At 35.2% G+C, this 21,539-nt stretch overlaps 1 protein-coding gene and 1 long non-coding RNA gene across 2 annotated transcripts; both read right to left on the bottom strand.

Annotated features, from left to right (window-relative positions):
• Window positions 1-10,673: 10,673 nt before the first annotated feature.
• On the bottom strand, window positions 10,674-14,708 carry LOC130725015 (uncharacterized). The gene is made up of 6 exons (XM_057576279.1): window positions 14,464-14,708; window positions 13,268-13,764; window positions 13,100-13,167; window positions 12,116-12,217; window positions 11,251-11,313; window positions 10,674-10,927 (listed from the first exon to the last, which is right to left on the bottom strand). Exons 1-6 carry the CDS (start codon window positions 14,706-14,708, stop codon window positions 10,805-10,807), a joined length of 1,098 nt encoding a protein of 365 aa, XP_057432262.1. The 3' UTR covers window positions 10,674-10,804.
• A 530-nt stretch (window positions 14,709-15,238) lies between these two features.
• LOC130722341 (uncharacterized) lies at window positions 15,239-15,945 on the bottom strand. The gene is made up of 3 exons (XR_009013899.1): window positions 15,859-15,945; window positions 15,623-15,653; window positions 15,239-15,500 (listed from the first exon to the last, which is right to left on the bottom strand). It is a non-coding gene; the product is annotated as an uncharacterized LOC130722341 (long non-coding RNA).
• Window positions 15,946-21,539: the final 5,594 nt, after the last annotated feature.

Below are 21,539 nucleotides of genomic sequence, written 5' to 3' on the forward strand. Positions count from 1 at the left end.
GATCTAAATGTTTAATTGTTTTAAATGTTACCTCCAGTGGAATAGCTTCTTTACTGTTACCCGGCGGGAGATCTGCTCATTCCAGATTTTCAATACCTATCTCAATAAATGAAGTCTCCACATGCAACATTCGTCAGGATCACCTAAAGCTAAATTGCTCCGAAAGACGAGTCTTATTATATGGGATGAGACACCAATGTTGAACAAACATTTTTTTGAAGCGTTGGACAGGTCTTTAAATAACATTATGAAAACTAGAGCAAATTTTGGTTATGACATGCCTTTTATATTTTTTTAATACAAACGGATTTCTAGGTGGCCTAACTTTATTTTGTTGTCAACAAGATGTATGTTACATCTTATAAGTTGATGAGCATCTGATGCAAAATTATTTTTGTCAGTTTAAGGTTCGTTCTATTTCCATTACCGTTAAATAATTATTTACTGATTAAACCAACTACGTACAAAGTGTGATATATATCATAAATTAGGTAGGAACCCTGCAATATTGCTCAAACTTGGATGACTTGGTATAAACACAAAATGATGTCATGACTTGGTATCAACCATGTTATCTCTTGCATTTCAGACTTTTCTATTTCACCTTTTGTTTAATATGTTAGTAATTCTTTATATCTATGATTTGTGCATTTTAGTTACTTACGGATAAATCAGGTTTAGAAGAGAGGTATTTTGGTCCACTTTGCTTAACATTTCAAACTCTTCTATTTCATCTGTTGTTTAATATATTTTAATAATTAAGGTATTAATTGATGTATAAAAAACGATAAGCATATTCCCCGTGCAACGCGCGGGTAACAAAACACTAGTCTATCTATGTCTATATAATATACTAAAGGAAGATTTTTTCTAGAAGGTTTTGCCACGTGTCACCACCATATTATCCCATAAAAAAAATATACAATTTTTTTTTCATAACTTTGAAATACATATTTTTTAAAACGCTATTAAATCTGCATTTAATTTTTTTTATCTTAAAACCAAATATTGAAAAAAAACCATCATATATAAAAAAGTGCAATATTGGAAATATTTTATCTGAAAAGTTTTTTTTTAGATATAGATAATAGATGAACGTGATTTTGTATCAAAATAAACTTCTCATATCTTTAATTATAGTAATTTAAGATAAAATCTTTTAAATTGACCATGATTTCTTAATTTTTTTATTATGATGCTATAAATTGGGTACATATAATTTAATTATAGTAATTTAAGACAATTTTGTATAGTTCTACCACGATATCATCAAAATAAACTTCTCATCTCTTTAATTATAGTAATTTAAGATAAAATCTTTTAAATTTAATTTTATTATAGTAATTTAAAAACAATTTTTTATAGATTGACCACGATATCAATTTTTTTATAAGAGTGCTATAAATTGTGTCAAGCACATAATTGTGCAATACACAGTGTGAGGAAGAAAAAAAATGGGTCATACCAAAAGAGGGATAAGAGATTTAGGTGTTTATCTTCTATTGAGTAAATTTTTTCAATAGATGACTGTCTATCACTCTTTAGATTACAGTTGTGTTTTTGTGCTCTTAAATTATGATTTGGAATTCTATGCTTTGACAGTATAAAAAATTAGACTCTCTATATCTAAAAATATGGATATCTGAGTTTTGTTTAAAGATTTGGTAATTTATGTTCTTTCATATTGCTTCAGTAGTAATTGACAAACATTGAGCCCATTCATTGTTTCTTATCTCTAGATTGAAGATGATCAAGAAGCTATACGAATGGTGGTGGTAGTGGCAGCAATCCCCAAATCCTATTTTACCCACCAAATCATCTAATATGCCTCTCCCAATGGAATCAATATACACTCTCCCTCAAACAAACTCACTGTTAGTTAGCTCTGTCTATTTTTTGAAAAAGAACATTTTCGATCAAGATTCATGGGTCCAAGTAGTGATGTGGCTACTGAAAAACTCAGTTGCCTGGGATAAAGGAATTCAAGTGTTGGTGGATTTTATTTATATTTTTTATAAGCAAGTGTTGGTGGATTTTTTTTTTTTTTTATAAGCAAGTGTTGGTGAATGTTTGCCATGTTTTTATTGCTCAACAAAGGAAGAGTTTGATTAAAAGAGCTATTTTTGTGAAATTTTCTTCATATAAACTATGAAATTTGTATAACAACATGATTTGTTTTGACTTCTTCACATAAACTAGGCTGAAAATTTTGATTTATGTCTTTTTTTTTATTCAATCTTTTTTATTCTAGATTTCTTTTATTTAATTTCACTTCTTATTTCTGGTTTCCACTTTTATTTTAATTTGCATTTTTATTTTGATTTTGGACTAGAACATTGAAGATTGAAGAGAAGGGAAGGGAATAGAGTGTTTGTTGAGAGGTGTCCATCAAAGTCATCATCTTCAACAACGGTATAAACTCTTCTTTTATTTTGCTTCTTTATGATTTCTCCTGATCCTTTTCTATTTGAGTGTAAACTTCAAACTCTACACTTTAGCCATTCCTTGAGGAATTATTTCATTGGTTACTCCCGACAAACTTGAAACTCTACACATTCTGCTATAAGTCCCCAAGCCAAAATTGACAACTAATCAAAATTATGTAGCACGGCATAATTCTTAAAAATAATTTAATCAGGCAGCAAATAATAATCTAATTAATTGATTACACTTTTTTTTAAAAAAATCAAAATAAAAAACCCTATATATAAAAAAACATAATTCTTAAAAATAATAAAATCAGACACCAAATAATAATCTAATTAATTGATTACACTTTTTTAAAAAAATTCAAAATAAAAACCTATATAAAAAAAACAGAATTCTGAAAAATAATTAAATCAGGCAGCAAATAATAATCTAACTGGCTGTCTGAAAATATTTAGAAAATAAAAAAATAAACTATTTGTTGCATAGGTAAAAACAAAAAAAAAATTAGATAATAATAAAAAGGCTAATTTAAAAAATTGTAAAATTAGGAGTTTTACAATTTATTTTCGTGTTTAGAGCTATTTTATATCATAGCAAAATCTGCTAGATATCTAGAGTTAAGTAATTTTTTATCTTTTAGCTATATGCACTGGACTATACCAACAGGAACAGGCGAACGACCCCGAAATGTTTTAGACAATTTTGAATGATAACAAAGGGAAGTTAAATTTAAAACACTCAGCTAAAAAAAGCACACCATAACACCAAAACTTCTCATCATGACAGAAGCAGAGCGCTTGAGACAAGTGAGAGAGCAAAACGATACACTCAAAGATTTGTGATGAGGTACTCACCATGACGTCTTTTAGAAACTGGATGATGATTTCTCATTTTTAATCTTAATATAAGAAGCCTATTGAAAGTTGAAAAATAATATTTGTGTAAAATATAATGAATTATTTTTGAAAAAATATATTATTTTTAACCAATCCATGATTTTCCAAAAAATGTAACTTGATATTAACAAATAATAATATTTTTTTAAAATAATGTTTTTAAATCTCGAAATATAGATAGTAAATCTTTTTTTATGAAATCATGCATAAGTAATACAAAATTAGTCAACTTTGACAATAAATTATGCCCATGTTTTTTTTCAATAAAATTTTATAGGCAATATATATATTTGGAAAAGAACATAAAGTTTTAATAGAACCTAAAATGCAAGAAATGAAACAATGAGAGATTTTACAACATTTTTTGATAATTCACTTCAAAGTATCAACAGTGGAAAAAAATGGAGAAAAGAAACAATGAGTGAATAACAAACTTATATATATTACTATAGATATATAAGTCACAAAAAAATAATGGTTATGAATAAAAACAAAATTTTAAAAATGTAAAAAGAACAGATATATTATTTATTAGTTTATTTTTTTGAAAATTTTTAATTTGTTAATATAAAACACTATTACTAATAATTGATTTTAAATGTTAATATTTTATGTACAATTTTCATCCAAAATATGTTTTAAATTAACATTAGCATCTTGGTTTTTTTAGGAAATATTACATAAAAAATAAATTTAAATACATTTTTCTAAAGAGGTGTTTATTTAAACGTATAGGTCGAAAAATAAATCCTTAAGAACCACACTTTTAGATAGACTTTTGATCTCCACTACACCCGGGTTAAAATTGAGAGAACATTTTAACACACACAAAATCTAACAAACGCTTATATATTTATACATTTGAAAATTGTAAAAAATTTAAAAAATATAGTATTAAACAAATTTTAGATATAACAAAAGTCACCCGTGCATTGCACGGGTTAATCAACTAGTATTTTTTTTTTGAACTTGACTAGTACTTAATATAAAGGCTAGGTTTTGAGAAATTATTATTATTTTTAAATTTTGAATTTGAACTTGTTACTCAATATTAACTTATCTAATGATTTAATCTTCCTTTTGTAATAATTAAAAATCTTATATCATGATTTTTTTTTAAATAATATAAACCGAGTTAAACAGTTCAACCAGTGACTCAGTGGTTCGACCATTGACCCAGTAGCCTCACCGAGCCGATGACTGGGTCGAGTTTAATAACACTGGAACAATGACTTAAGGAAGAAGCAAAGGGGTTGAATTCAGAACATTTTCTCCTTCTTTTTGAGTATGTGGCCGAAATTTTGGTGGCCTAGGGTTAGGTTAAGAGTTTTCTTATAAATAGGATCTTCAGTTGTGTGGAAAAGTCATAAACCCTAAAGCTGCTTACCCTCTACCTTGAAAATTACACTTGAGAGACATCAAACTCAAGTGCCCCTTTGATTAGTGTTGGCTAAACCCCTCTTCTCTTCCCCTTGTTGATTAAGATTGACTACCTTCCTTCTTTCAAGTTGAAGTTCTATCGTATGTACTATTATTTAAGGAGGTAAGGGTAGCTTCTTAATTAGTGCGTGCGTCTGCCTGTTTTCTATTTTCTTGCATGTACTTGAGATGAAGGTGGTGTTATGGTGTTTAGTTGTTTACTTGAATTTTCCATGTTGTTGTATTATTGTTGTATGGCATGCTTTAAGTATTTTAAGTGTTGAATATGCCTTGAAGATGTCATATTTGATCTTGTCGTATGAAACTGAAAAAGACATGTTGGGCATTGGGGTGGCCGTTGGTCACTTGTTTTGCTTTTGTGATATGAACATTTGAATTGTTGATAAGTTGTTTATCTTCTATCCTTTAAATCAAGATTATGAAGTTGTTGTTAAGTGATAGAGATATAAATTTTGTTGTTATCTTCTTGTTATCTTAAGATGATTTTAAAATTTGTCATCCTGTCTTGAGATTCGAATTCAAAATTGGATATCTTATCTTGATTTTGAATTCGAGTTTTGGTTATTTATTTATTTTTTCCGGAGCTAACCCTTAGAGTTTGCTACTTTTCTATGTGGGCGCTTAACGCTTTAGTGGACGAGTCGTTAAGTGGAAAGGTCTGATTTTCTTGACGTCAAGAAGAGTTGGGTGACGAGGCTTAGGAGCGGCGAAGAAGGAAGGCTTGCAAAGCAACGTTTTGAAATAGTTGTTATCTTTAAACAATGAATTTATATCATCAAGTGTTGTTATTTTTTTTTAAATATTACGCTAGCGATTTTTATCTTAGCTATTATTTGGGGTATTGTTATTACACGATAAATGATGAATTTTTTTGGAATATTATTAATCATAAGAGTTTTGAAAATCAAACGATTAAATGGATTTAAATTTTGAAAGCTGATAAAGATAAAAGTAATCAACAGATTTCGATCCTAACGGATAATTGAATCGTGTGGAAAATATTTGAAAATGTTATCGAAAAACCTCATTTGAGTTCAAGTAAGAACTCTGGTTGTTTTGTCTAGGTAAGGAGTGCTTTCAATGAGGCATTGTGCCCAACCAACTTACCTGGGAACTTCTCGGGGCATTTCTTGGGTGATGATGGACCTTTGTTTTCAAAATATCACCCTTTGGAAAAACAAAACCCGAGTTAGTTCTCATATTTGTTGGGTTACTAGTGTAATCCCCGGTTGAGAAATTGAGGCGTTACAGTCAAGACATGAATCATTGAGATTCTCATTTTGTTAGATTAGTCATGTGCTTTTGTTGACAATATTAAACAAGTGTTTCCATTAAAGAATCCTTCACTTTTGCATTTTGTCAATACATGAATAGTTAAGATTCTCAATTATGTTAGGTTTCACTATGTCTTTTACTGGAACCAAAAGCAAAGTAATAAAATAAGGAGAGGATGATAAACAAAAGCAATCAGTACCAATACATTAATGAAAACAGTGATACATTTAGGTACAACCCAACAACCAACTTAATCTCCTTCAATATTTTATCTACCTACACAACAACATTTACTTTTCCTGACATATACACAAACAAAAACCATGACATAACAACACACACAATGGCCATATTCTTCTTCATCATTTCAGTATCAAGCTTCCTCTGTACCTTATCATTCTTCCTCTTTAAATATTCTAAGTTCATATTACTCTACTCTAAGGTCTTCTTGCTCTCTTCCAGCTTCATCTCATCCAATCCATGCAATGTTCTGGTTAGTTTAAATACAACTCTTGTATTTTCTCGTTCAAACACATATTCATCATCCCACAAAAAGAAGCCACACTCTGGTGGTGACTACAAATTTAAACGAGAAAACCATGAATGTGTCGACAAGGAAGATTATTATCTTTCTTTGGGTTAGTGAAAATGAAAGGTTTGAAGGAAGATATATGACTATAAACAAAAAGAAGCCACACTCTGGTGGTGACTTAAAATTGAAACGCCATCCTGATAAATGACTATAAACAAAGCCATTGAGCAGCTGTTGGAGATTGGCAAGCACGAGAAGAATCTGGTGAGTTCTTTAGGCATAAATTTCAAACATAAGATTAATGGCAAACAACAGAGGCAAAATACCCAAATTCTCCTGAACCCTTGCTCTCAATAGATGAAGGGTTGTTGTGGATCGCGACGGTGGTTTCCATCGAGCTTCTCTCGGAACTACCGTCCCTGCCTTCTCACAGTGCATCACTTCTCTCTCACTCTATGATCTGGATTGTCTATGTTCTCTGAGTTGTTGTTTTTGCTATCCTTGAATTTTTAGACTTTAGCTGCAGAGGTGTTGGATGGTTCCAAATTTGGGTGTGGGGAGAAAAGGGGAGAGAAGATGAAGGACTCACCGTCGGCGTCAGAGAAGGGCGGAGATGGCGGAGTAGGGCACAGGAACGAAGGCTGAGTTTTTTTTTATTTAGTGGGAAAATATAAAAATTAATTAGCAGTATTTTTATTATTTTAAAAAAACTAGGTAACCTCCCATAGAGGGTGAGATTCCCCTTGTGAAAAGTTACACATAAAAATCGGGTAACCTTCCGAAACCTGTATGTTGTAGCCATGTTGCAACTGAATCTCACTGTTTTCTGCCAAGGTCTTTGTTTATTATTTCAAGGAGGCCAAGAAGGATCAAGGAATAAATTAAAAACAAGATGTCGAAATTTAGAGCGAGAGAAAGAGATGATGACACCCCTCAACTTAAATTGATATTAGAAGCCTTTAATTTGGTTTACTTGGATATATTTTTTTAGGATAAGATCATCTCATCTTTCTCAAAACTTTGATGAGATTTAAAATAACAGAAAATCAACACCATTATCATGTGACTTAAGATGCATAATTACAAAAATGTGACTTAAGATGCATTTTTACAAAAAAAAAAAGAAGAGAAGTATACCTGCCTTTTTATGTAGGGCTACAATGGTTCAAGCATGTCTGTTGGCAATAAAAATGCATACCTAGAAATTAATCACCTCGCATGCTAGCTTGGAAAAGTAGCTGAGGAAGGCTTTGGGCGAAGAAAGCAAGCGACCGATTCAAGGTAGCAGAGATTGACTAAGATCTTGACTCGGATAGAACTGTTAAAAAAGAGACACAAGTATCAAGCTCACAAAGGAGATATTTTCAAGGAGTTCTAGAAGGCTTACACGTGCAACAAAATCACCTAAGCGGTTCATCCTCTGAAGACTATCAAGATACCATTGTTGATGTTTCTTTTGCTTCACAGAGTATACTTCGTCTTCTTCTTTTCCACAGTTGCAGACCTTCAGTGATTTCGACATTACCAGTGTCATGGATCGTTTCTCTGCACCTGTTAAGATGTTAGTTCTCAGAGCCGAAGCTCTGATACCAATTGATATTGGAAAAGTAACTCAAGAAAGGGGAGGTTTGAATTGTGTTCACTGAAAATCAGATTTTCTAAATGATTATAAGTTTTGAAAGAGTTTTTGTCATCGTTGAACGCAGCAGATATAAGAGCATTTAAAGAAATAGATGATAAGCACACAACGATATATCATGGTTCACCCACAAATGATGAGGGCTACGTCCAGTCCCCAGCAACACTGGGATTTTTCACTATAAAGTATCAAGAATTTCTCCTACAACGAGTATTGGACAAGACTCCTCCTAATGAGTTTCTAAGGACTCCTCCTAATGATTTTCTAAGGACTCCTCCTTGTGAGTTTATAAGGAATCCTTCTGATAAGTTTGTAAGGACTTCTCCTATGATCTTTTTCAAGATCGTTTGCCTCTACAAGGTTCTCTTTTCACAAGAGGGATTGTACACTTTTACAGTGTGATGAACAACAAAGTGTTTGGTTGAGGTCTGACTTTGGGCACTACTTTGTGTTCTAACTCTTGAGAGATTTTGGGTTCAGGGTTTGACTCTAAGGTTCTTCTCTCTTAAACGATGAAGATTTCTGAGGTTTTCTTGAATTGCTTGTCCTTGGTTTGGAACGATGAAAGATATTGCAGTTGAGTTTCAATCGTCATCTTCTGAGGTCTTCAAGTTCTCCTTTTATATTCCTTGATCTACAGTAAGGTTGAATATAGTCGTTGGAGTTTGTTCTTCGTGTAGATTATAGCCGTTGGATCTTCTGGTGCTTTTGAGTACCTTTGTCAAGTACATTAAATGTCAGTGTTCTACGATGTCTGACGAACGTCGATGGGATGTCGTGCATTATCTTGGTTGAAAAGGATTCTACTACTTACGATTATGGTTGTGTTCCATGTATGCCGTCAAGCCTGGTGACGGTTTATCATTCGGAAGATGATGTCAATTCTGATGATGAAGAATATGATGCTTCTCTCGTGAAAAATATTATGAGTGTGTTGTCGATGTTGATTCTGAGGATGAAGAGCAGGATTTTGGCGTCGGTAATGAGGGCAAGGATGATGTTGTTCCGGTTGGGAAAGATACGACAGTTGGAGTTCAAGCGGTGCAGGGTGAGGTGCAGTCGTTGCCGGTAACGTAAGAGGTGGATCCAAATTTGACGGGAAACAACGGCCAGCTGGTTTTGAATTTCAAAAAACCAGAAACGGTACCAATGAGGTAGTTACGTGATCTCTTTGAATCTGGTTACACAGTGGAAGAAGTCAACAGGAAGTGATAAGTGGATTCAAAATTCAAATAATGGAGTTCAGCATGTGCCCCGTAATTGTGGAGCTTTGTTTGCAGCTAACGGTTATTCTTTTAATTACCAGGATTATATTATGGCAAGAAAGCAATGTATTAATCCTGTTTGTTATTATTGGGACCGATATTATCAAAATTAGATGCTTAAGGATTGCTTGGCGTTAGCAGTAAACAAACAAAAATCAGTTTTTGCTTTAAGTCAAGAGGGTTGTTTGGCACATGATGTTTCTTCTCGAAAACATGTTATTTCCAAACCATATAGTTTCAGCGACAAAAGATTTACCTTTGCATATACTTCACCCCATCAGATATAGTGCGCTTGGAGACGTATACAGGTACAACACAGATTCCTCCATGCAAAGAGGGTGTGTCTCCCTCTTCTCCTATGTCTCCTGGGGTTTTGGCTTCCCCTCACTCGACTTCTTCACAAAAAAAGCTCACGACGGGGTCGCCCGAAGGTAGTAAAAATAGACCCTAGCCTCTACCAGTTGATTTTTCAGAGCCGATTCAGGGGGAAGATTGTGTTACAACTCATGCTCAACGAACTTGGTTGGTTGGAAATAAGTTGGGTTTGAAGCTGAGGGATTCAAAGGTGATCGGGGAGCGACCAAACTACTCGTGAGAGAGGGTAGCGGAGAGAGGTGGAGGAGTGGCGAGCCGGCGATTTGGACGTTCCCGGGAGGGGCCCCTTAATATGGAGGAGGAGCTCAGCTTATATACACGAAGGGAAATTAGGGTTGGAGCCATGCAACGTCATGCCTGGCTCGTACTTGGTTCATCCTGGGCCGTTGGATCCTCTGTTGCTCCCTGCTGCAAAGCAGTGATCCAATGGTCCAGGGTTCCTTGGGATCTGTGCCTCCAACCACTAGTATCGTAGGGTGGTTGGGATAGGTCAACCCCTACATGGTGGGCCCGGTGATTGTCTTGTACTCAAAAGGGAAGTATCCTCCGTCCCAAGCGGGCCGGGAGGAGGTAGCGATCGTTTAGTGGGTGATTGTCCCATTAGGTCCACTCTGGTCGTCCGTTCAAGGGTTTCCTGGAGCGGTGGTCGTCCACGGGCGGTTGTGGCCGTTTCATTAGGTTTCCGCCCTGGGCCTGCTCTGGTCGTCCGTGCCATATATTACCACGGTTTCGTGCTTAACCGTGGCAATTGGGTACTTAACCACGGTCAACTACCCATCGCAGCTAATTGCAGCCACCAAATTTCATAAAAAGTAACTGAGTTTGAGACTAATTGCAGCCACCAAATTTCATAAAAAGTAACCTCAACAATGTAGCAGCTAAAGGAAATGAAAAATAATACACTAGTAACAAAAATGAATAGAAAAAATGTCCTCTACCTCACTAATTACGTCTATTTACATATCATTATGAGCCATGGAACCGTGAGGCTTGGACTAATATTCGAAGACTTTGCTACCTTTCTTTTACTTCTCGTTCGATATAAGACATCGTCGGTATCTAAAACATATGACACCTAACAACATGCAAAAGGTGTCGTTAAGAAAATGTAAGGACTAGCAGTTCAAAAACACAATCCAACATAATTACTTTAATCAAATGCATAATCAGCAAGATGTGCTAAATAACTACAAAGATGGAAAAAAAATTAAAGGACATAGAGATATGAGAAAGAGATTGAGATACTAAAATGGGATGCCCTGTTGGTCAAAGCCATACACTCTAAATAATCTACATCTAACTGATAACTTTGGCTCTTAACAAGAAGAATTACTCAGTTAAAGTTTATAAAGACATATGTTGACAAAATAGGTAGAACTAACAATTGACATTCAATACCTTCGAAGAACTGCAAGCTATCTCACACTCCAGACCATTAAAAATTTGTAGTCCTTCCATAGCCTAGCTTGAAAAAGTAAGACAAAGTTAAAATTTCAAATATTTGCAATTCATTTTACTCCACCGCTATCTCTATTAGTTCCCTCTTAACTATATAATTTATTCAGCCCATTAACAAAATCATTATCATTACAAATCTAGCCTTTTCCCACTAGGCTGGGTCAGCTACATGCATCGGCCTTCACCAAAATGCTTCAAAGGAAAATACAACTTTAATTTTTTAAATCAATTAAGAAGCAATAGCAATAACTTTTATTGAACAGATGTCAATGAACTTATACAAAACCTGAAACAATTGCTTTAAAAAGATGAAGTATCTCCCTTGAGAAGCTTTACCATTAGTAAACCACATATTTGGCAAACATTTTAAACCTAATGATCATCAAAGATCTTTCTTTTTCTATGGTGTTTACCTATAAATTCAGCAAACAAGATGCACTCAAATAAGATAAATATATGAGAATGATGACATGGCAAATCAGGTCAATTTAAGTTTAAGAAAACCATGATTTATTTGAGATTCTAGACCCTGGGGCCAAGATACACTCTCCACTAGCAAAAAGAAGTTCAAAAAACAATAGGCAAATGAAAAGAAGTACTAGAAAACTTATTCAATTACAAGATGCACATCTACATCAACTCATATAAAGCTGTGAAGCATGATAAAGGAAAGAGCAGTACCTGTATCTATGACTAATAGTGTATCATGTCTTCTTTTCCTAACTCTTTCCCTTGTAGGGCTTTTCCCACAATAATAATCATGTAAATCATTAAATCATTAAACCAAAACATTAGAACAACTCACATTTAGCATTCTAAATAAATAAGATGGACGCTTCACGACAAGTTCTTTCCATTCTTCCAAGTCAATCTTCCCATCAAGCTTTGTATCAACTTCTTTGAATGTCTGAACAACATAAATACCGTTAGCAACAACAAGAAAGAAATGAAGAAAGAAAGAAACAACCTATTAATGCTTCAATATACCTAGAGTTGTGAATATATATATGATATCATGACATGCATATTGAAGTGTTCTCAAATAAATGAAACCTCCACCTTGTCAATGATGCCATCAACCACATCATCTGAAAGTACAAGTGAATTGCTTTAGAATGGTCTATTTTTCAGAACCTCAGAAATTGAGCTTACCCTCCAAGTACAAGTGAATTAGCTTCAGTCACATTTCCCATTCTTGCAACTATCATAGTTGATTGTAGTCTCCTAATTGTCTAATGATGATTAGCTACTATAGAATTAACTATGTAAAAAGAAATTGTTGGCTATATATGAGCAGAATCTATTGATATTAGGTTTTGATTAAGTTTTAACATGCAACTAAAGGTGATACCAAATAGTGGTACTGTGGTGAATGAAAAAGAACAAGGTGAATGATTCTGTGACATAAATTCTATTGCAGGCTCAGCAACCTAGCAAAGAAATTATATTAACGGGGTACAAGGGGTACCCCAACCCTTAATACAATGGGAGAAAGAAAAGGGGAAGAAAAGACAGAGAGAGCAGTAAGCCATTAAACAAGCTAAACTACTCAACCCAAACAGCAATAGCCAACCTACTAACAGGAAAATATATCAGCAAATAGTCTATTACAATCACGCCTACAACCTACACAAGGGACGATTGAGGACAAAATCAACGAGGCCAACAGATAGAACAACATGACAGCAACCTAGCATAGGACATTAGTATTGCAGCACCAAAGCCATAGGCAGCAAATCAAACAAACAAGCATCAGTTTCGGAAACCAGAAGATAGACTAGAACCCTACCTGAAATTGATTGGAACTGACTAAATCAAACGAAACCAGAAGAGAATCCTCTTTCAGCGTTCCAGAATCTGCAAAATTAGGGCAAACAAAATACAAGATCAGATTGAGAAGAACAAATAAGCATCAGTTCATAATCTAAGGAGAAAGAGGAACCCTAAGCGCACAAACTTGAAATCGACAGAGGAGAGGAAAACGGCGGTGAAGGAGGGCAAACGGTGGTGGAGGAGAGCGGCGTGGTGGAGGAGGGCAACCATGGAGGAGAGCGTCGGTGACAGAGAGTAGAATCGAAGAGAGAAGAAAGATCGAGTGGAGTGGTGAATCGACAAATGACTTGCCTACCAACCAGCCCCAACTCGAGAGGAATCCCAGCCTCAGAATATTGCCCCCAAGAATCGCCGACACAACCTCTGTCTCGCCGAGGTTCTTCAAGGCCTGAGCCACCACCCAGGCTTCTATAATTCGTAGGAAAATTGGGCGTGGGTTCAACTTCAAGAGGCAAGTAGGCAACAGATCGAGAGGGAGAGTGGGATCGAGGGTGAAATTTGCAGAGATGGAGAGAACAGATCGATGGAGAAGGGGAGGGTTTAGGGTTTCTCTGAAGAATTTGGAGAGTGCGTGGGAGGGAGGGGGAAAATGACGAGGTATTATCAAAACTCAACCTATTGCTACGGTCCCCCCCCCCAAAAAATAATAAAATATTGTCCCCTTTTGCCACGGTTCCGTTCATAACCGTGGTAACTGACTTTTTGCCACGGTTCCGCCTATAACCGTGACAATTGAGGCGTGGCAAAATGTGTTTTCTGTAGTAGTGTCTCATGGTCTTTTTCTCATTCATCAATAATATACACCTTTTATTTTCAAAAAATAATTAAAATGAATATCATTATTTTAGCTCTAGTTTAATTATTAATCACAAATTGAGGAATTTGTAAAAAAATAAAAAATAAAACCTGTTAATATGTCTTATTGTAAGATTGGATACTCTCACCACAAATTGTGTGTCCAGACAATGTTATTTATAATAATAAAAGTACAGAATATGCTAAGAATATTCTGAGGCATATTACAAAATAAATCAATAAAGAAATATCCCATAGGATATTAGACCTATTTATCTTTTACACCCCCCGTCATCCAACTCGAAGCTTGGGTCTAAAAAGGTCAGACAACGGACGAGGCAACGCCTTAGTGAAAATATCAGCAAGCTGGAGAGAAGTGGGTACATGGCGAACAACTAATCTTGATTGTCACGAACGAAGTGACAATCCAAGTCAATGTGTTTGGCATGCTTATGAGCAACGAGATTCTGAGCCATAAACAAAGCACTCTAGTTGTCGCTAAGAAGAAAAGGAGTCGCTGATAACCGAACACGAAGCTCATGAAGAAGATTAAGCAACCAAACTAGCTCAGAAGCAGTATTAGCCATAGCTCGGTACTCAGATTCACAACTAGAGCGAGCAACAGTAGGCTGTTTCTTGGCACTCCAAGACAAGAGATTATCACCAAGAAAAATAGCATAACCATAAGTGGAGCGGCGAGTGTTCGTGCAACGAGCCCAATCAGCATCACTATAACCAAGGACAGCGGGGAAAGAGGTACGACGAAACATAAGACCAAAGTGTTGCGTGCCACAGACGTAGTAAAGTTAAATATCATGTTAATAAGTTAAGTCACAACGCCAAAAATGCCTTTTACTAGTATTTTTTTTTTCGATACAACGGAAAACATAAGTTAAGTATTATATATATAAATATTAAATATAAATTTAATTATATTTTATTTTATTTTTTTACAATTTATATATAATTTAATTTAATAGTTTTTTAAGTCAACCTAACTTTTATAAATATAGATAGATAAATATGGATTGTATACTCAAATAAATAAATGTATTTAAATTTTTGATCAAATGTTACTATTCTATTATATATATAACAATATGCATTTCATTTCACTGCAAAATTATTTTACATGTCTTTGAGATATATCAAGATTAACATCATATGCATACTTCAAATATATGAACAAAATATTAATTATAAAATTAATATTATTTTAATGTATAAATATATGTCATATCCATTTTATATATATATAAATTATATTTATTTCATATTTAATTATTTTTTGAGCTAAGCAGCGCAATGTACTTTTTATATCGCACATAATTTTTGCATACTTTGCAAATAAACTCTTAAAGACATTATGAAAATACAAGCCTAAGATAATTAAGGTGGTTCTTAGTGACTAAAACATGTTTCTTGCCAACATTTTCTGCATGAACTTGGTTCCGTTTCATCATCTGGGATACACCTACATGCGAAACAACAATTAACACAAGAGAAACAAGTCCATTGGGGTTTGCCGGTTGAGCAATGACGTTTGCAAGCTGCCGGGCACTCTGAATATAACCATGATTTGAGTGGTAAAAATATATTAGTAAATTAAATTAATTAATCAACTCAGTTTTAGTCTAATTAAAAAAATATAAATAATAAAAAATGTATAAGCTAGAGTTAGTACCTCCAGGACGAACCTGTCCATCACCATCACCCTGTTGATTTTTTGTTTGATGAAGCAAAAAACGATTGTCAATGTGAATTCAAGCCGAAACTAAATATGTACATATTTTATGCAGTATTTTAAAACAATTTCTCTCATTCACAATATTAGCAATGATCACTGCGTGTGTGTGTGTGTGTACGCTTGCAAAAGTAGAATGTTTATTTGATGGAAGAGTAGGAGATATATTCACTCACATGTGCAAATTGGATTGCAGTAGTCATGACAAGCATGAGAACAAATGCGTACATAAACTTAGCCATTATGCTTTGGTTGGTCTTGTTCTGTCTAGTGCAAAGTCTTTCAATCGTGAGATCTTATATAGATGAATAGATGAAAATAATTGAACAGTTAAATAAAGAATCTTATTAATGACTATTTATGTTTATTTAATATATTAATTTATTTCTTTATAATTTTTTTGACCAGCTTTATAAATATTTATTTATTCATACATTAAACTAGCAGTTAGTAAAATTTATTATTTTAAAAAATCATCAATTTATGATTAATAATTAATATAATATTAATCTTAATTTTAATATATTAGAAATTGAAAATTCATATAATTAGCTATAAATATAAAATAATATTATCTACAAATTATTAATTTTATTAATGTAAAGGTCAAGCCAATTTTAATTATTATTATTATTATTATTATTTCAATCAGTATTATAATAATCATTTAAAATATTTCCTAAAGTTGTGATAAATAATGTTAATATCTAACTATTTTTTTTTCAAAAGTAAAAAGATAATGATATATTAATGAGGAAATAGTCAAGAAAAACATCCTGGAACAAAGTCAGAACCAGCCTAAAGAAACCTCAAAAAGGACCAATTCCACACAAAAAACCAATCAGCCCAAAAGAACCTAAAATCAGCCCCAACACCCATACAAGCCCACCTATAGACAGCCAAAGCAGAAGCAAGAAAGCCTGTAAGAAAAGCCATATTAATATCTAACTATTAATATAGGAAATTATTATTTCCAGTTAATGATGAATATAATGAATTTTATTTTAGTTTATTAATAACTAATGAATTTTTTATTAATTTGAGTCAATTTCAGTTTTATTTATTAGGGTTAATCATCAAATTGGTCCCTGTCTTTGTAAGGTCGTTTGCATTTGGTCTCTCGCTGGAAAATATTGTGATTCTCGTTGGACCGGGCGAGCCTTTGACAAGCCTAGGCCCGCCCATAGACTGTTCAGCCAAGATACGTTCTAGATATGATAGGGCGATTGCGGGGCTCCTGAAGAGTCGATCACCCATTATGTGAACTTGGGCTTGTTTTGCCTTATTTGTATCAGGAATTGGGCCTCGTTTGTGAGGCTCAATGCTCAGAATCTTCTAGATTAAGATCTCGCCAATATAAAGGGGGGCCCATCAATATAAATAGTACACTTTATTTACATCATATTTCCTTTAAAGTGCTCTGCTAGGGTTTGCTAGAAGATTCCATTATTCCTTAAGTAGGTCTTAGTACAAAAAATTGGCGTCGTATGTGGCTCTGACTCAGGTGCTTTGCTACTGACGCCGTGGAGGTTGGAGTCGTGGTTGATGGAGACTAGACTTGGTCTCAGCCTTCGTACACTGCACTGGAGAGGTGGGGGTAGGTACGACGTTCGGGGTATGGACAAGATCTTAGTTCAGGATGTTCAGTCGGAGCCCCAGATGGAGCAGGTCGGGGGCATCCTCTAGGGCTATGCCAACACAGGTGGACAGGGATCAGGCGAGTCCCGTGTCAGATCCAACCCAGTAATCAACTTAGATCAGGTTGTCACTCCAGATCTAGCTCATGGGGGTGGAGAACCGACGTTGGAGGTGGTAGATCTGGACCGACAGCGGGTGGAGCAGCCCATTGAAACTTTAGATCCGTCGAGGGGCATTTCACTGGCGGATCTAAAGCAGGTGTTGGACACTATACAGGCGGTACATCGCCAAAACGAGCATTTGCAGGCTCAGGTCGAGTACTTGAACCAAATGTGTGATTTTCGCCATGGGCGACGTGTAGAAGCTGAGGATGTGGTGGAAATTCAGCCATTTGCATCGGTGGTAGAAATTTTAGAGCATTTACAGACTTTGGTGGATCATTTGATGTATTTCAATACGAAAATGGTTATAGGCAGGGCGACTGATTCTGTCAAGTGCCTTTGCTACTGTCGACGTTTAAAGGAATAACGATGATGTGGTTTATCAAACAGCCTCCCTACTCTGTCAGTAACTTTACAGACTTGTCTACTAATTTTTTGACTCAATTTTCGGCCAACCAACTGCAAAAGAAAACTACGACAGACTTGTTCAATGTTCGCCAACAGCAGAGTGAGAGAATAAAAACTTATATGGTGTGATTTAATAAAATTTCAGTTCAGTTGGAAGATACCAATCCACTGGTCTGTGTAACTGCATTTAAGCCCGACCTTTGGGCGGGATCTTTGAACAGTGATTTGACAAGAAGACCGGGTCAGGATATGTCAGAACTAAGGGTAAGGGTCCAGAAGTTTATCTATGTTGAGCAAGATGATCAATTAAAGAAAGAAAGAGAAGAATGGCGGAAGGATTTTGAGCCAAGTGACCAACAACGTGCCACCAAAGATTCCAGGCCAGTGCAAACGTCGCGCCCAGCGAGGGCCGCCCCTTATCAACAACAGCGTCAAGGACCATAAAGCCGCACGTGGCATAGAAACTCCCCGGTGGTGGCGCGACCCCAGGTTCCTCTAGTGACCAGGGCGCCCTCAGCTTCGCAACAAACACAATTGAATGCCCCATTAAGCACCATTTTGCGCGCCGTGGGACAAAAAAATGCAGTACAATATCCCAGGCCTCCAAGGCATCCGCCAGCAAACTGTAACACCCCGAATTTCAAGGGTCACAAATAGAAGCCTACTAAAGTAAATGAAATGAATTTCATAAGGAATTTACAAATGCGGGTATATATATAATTTTCTTTTCTTTACCAAAAACGTTTCCAAAACCTGTTATGCATACAATGCCCAAACCCATACATCCAGCCTATATAAGGCAAGCACCCGAATATGGCAACAGATGTTCATGACACAAGAGACACAATAAAATAATATTAGCTTGACAACATAACTCAAAATGCAATAATTCTCTAAGTCCAATATACTCCCTACGACTTCCGCACAGTGAATCGCAGAGAAGCAAAGCATCGAAACCTACCCAAAACAACCAGTAAAGTTATACAATTTACCCTCAAGGTTTAACCAAAAAAGCTAAGCTTCCTACCCAAGGCTCGAACCTCAAATCTAACCACCATGGTTATCAAATCGAGATACGTATCACGTATCGTTAGACCCTAATTTCTGAATCGTGAATCGTATCGTATAGTGTATCATCAGATACAGACACAAAAAATAAAGTCATAAATTGAATAATATATTGGCATATCATACAAATATACTTCAAAATAATTAAAGATTCAAGCCATAAGAAGAAAAATAGTTGCACAAATTTCAAGTGTTCAACCTAGTTCCAAGCTATAAGCAAAAAAAATCAATAAAATGACAAAAAACAGATTACTTTGCTAATACTTAGATCCTAGCAAATGATCAAAATATTATTCCAACTAGTTGAATCATAAAAAATTGAATCATATGCAACACAACTGGACTAAAGTGCAACATGCATGAAACTTTGAATCGTATCGTAAGATTCAGCTCTCGAATTGGGATACAAGAGGAGATTCAAACACATTTAGATACGTACAACGATACGTATTTCTGGCACAAGAATTTGTATCGTATCGAGATACGTATCGTAGTATCGCTAGTACCAGTCTTCGGTTGGTCCACTCACTCCGAGGGATTCTCCTCGTAGAAAAATTCAACCAACTTCTCTCAGCGACCAACAGCTACTCGCAACACCACCTGTTATGGCCTGACAGTTTGCCGACCGTTCAAACACAAACAAAACAAACAAGGTCAACTTTCTGGGGTAATGTAATATATCATAGTAATATATATATATCATAGCATATATATATATATATATATATATATATATATATATATATATATATATACAATATGTAAGTATTTATCAACACAATACATAAGCATAATTGATGACCATAGATCATATCATAAGTCCATAAGCTTGTCGCCTACACATAAGCATCTTCAAACCTCAAGGGCAACACCGCATGCCACTAACATACCTGCAAGCAATGTTACTAAACTCGGCCCGGTGAAAGACTCCGTCAAGGCACTGGGTCAATGGGTCATTGGTCTGACCACTGGGTCACTGGTTGAACCGGTTGACTCCGTTAACACTAAAAAAATTTAAAAATTTCATAACACCATAACAAAATGTCACAAATAACATACATACAAAAAACAACAAGAAATATTTTACCACAATAAAATGTGACAACTCACAAATAATAATTAACAAGTAATCAAAAGAGCTTACCCACAAAAATGTAAAGTATATATTTGTTTAGGAGTTAATTTTACCCACTAATAAGCTTACCCACTAATAAGAGGAAACACTACAGCAGCTAATAGGTACAATAGGCACCTAAATTATTGACCGTATATTTTTTTCTAACAAATTCATGACAATATATTACAGATATATAAATTTAATCTCATTCAACCACCATAAATTTTAAAACTTTGTATTGATATATTACTTTGAAGCCCAACACCACTAACACGTTATGTCCATCTAATTTAACCCTAAGTTACTAACATAAGAACTTAGATATGGAGAGGGAAGGGTAATAGCCGCCGCAACACATAGAACAGAAAACAGAGGATAGAAATGATGAGGCCAAGTTGCAAGAAGAAGAGGTTGAAGACATAGAGTGTCTTCTTGGAGCATGAATCAGAGGCAAGAAGAAAAGGTTGAAGACATAGAGTGACTGAAGTACGTTACTCTGTTTTCTTTTTTTGATGGCACATAAATCAGATCTGGAAGGACTACTCCAGAGACGAATACAGAACACCTTCAGGCTTCAAATTGCACGCAACAGTAGATGAAAAGCAATGCTTTGAGATTTTTTTTCTTTACTAACTCACTGGTCCAACCGTTAAAGGGTCGAGTCACCGATTTTCTGACCGAACCGGCCGAGTCTGACCGGTTCACGCCGAGTCACTTGCATGGCCGATCCGATGCTCGGCTCGAATCGGTCTAGCGTCCGGTTCAACCGGTCGAACCGGCCGGTTCGAGCCGAGTTTAATAACACTGCCTGCAAGACCCAAAGGTCAACCAATTAAACCAACACAATTTGGAATTATTTCCTTACTGATTCATCAATAAATGACTAAGGTCAAACAGATAACAGTTGACACGATTGAGGTCCATTCCCTCAACTGAAGTGAAGCCCGATCTTTCGACCGTCTCAACGTCAAGATATGCACACATGAAAAAGCTAGCAAACAACAATTCTTCCCTACCCAGATACGTGCCTAGCTATGGTTCATTGTCTTTATCGTTTCCCTAAGGTAAACGCTAGTCGTTTGACCAAAACTTGCTTTACCAGAAAAGAGCGCCTTCTCGCACTAAAGTGACCTTCCCGTCACACAAGTCGCCTTCCAGCCACAACGACACATCTTTAAGATGTTCGAGCAATAACACATTTTTTATTCATGCACCAATATCATCATACTGACACGAGCGATAAACGTAATACAATGCTGTAAAACATAACCCTGTCCTATCACTAGAAAGCGATAAGCAATTTATATGTGTTGTAAAACATAATCATGTCCTATCCACTAGAAAGCGATAAGACTGAAACCACAGTAAAAGACCGAAGCCTCAATGTATCCAAATCATTAACAACGTCGATTCTTCGACATCTGAACATAATAACTAGTAGTTAGGAGAGTTTCCCTTACCTTGG

The sequence above is a fragment of the Lotus japonicus genome, chromosome 6 (genome assembly GCF_012489685.1).
Source record: "Lotus japonicus ecotype B-129 chromosome 6, LjGifu_v1.2".
NCBI lineage: Eukaryota > Viridiplantae > Streptophyta > Magnoliopsida > Fabales > Fabaceae > Lotus > Lotus japonicus.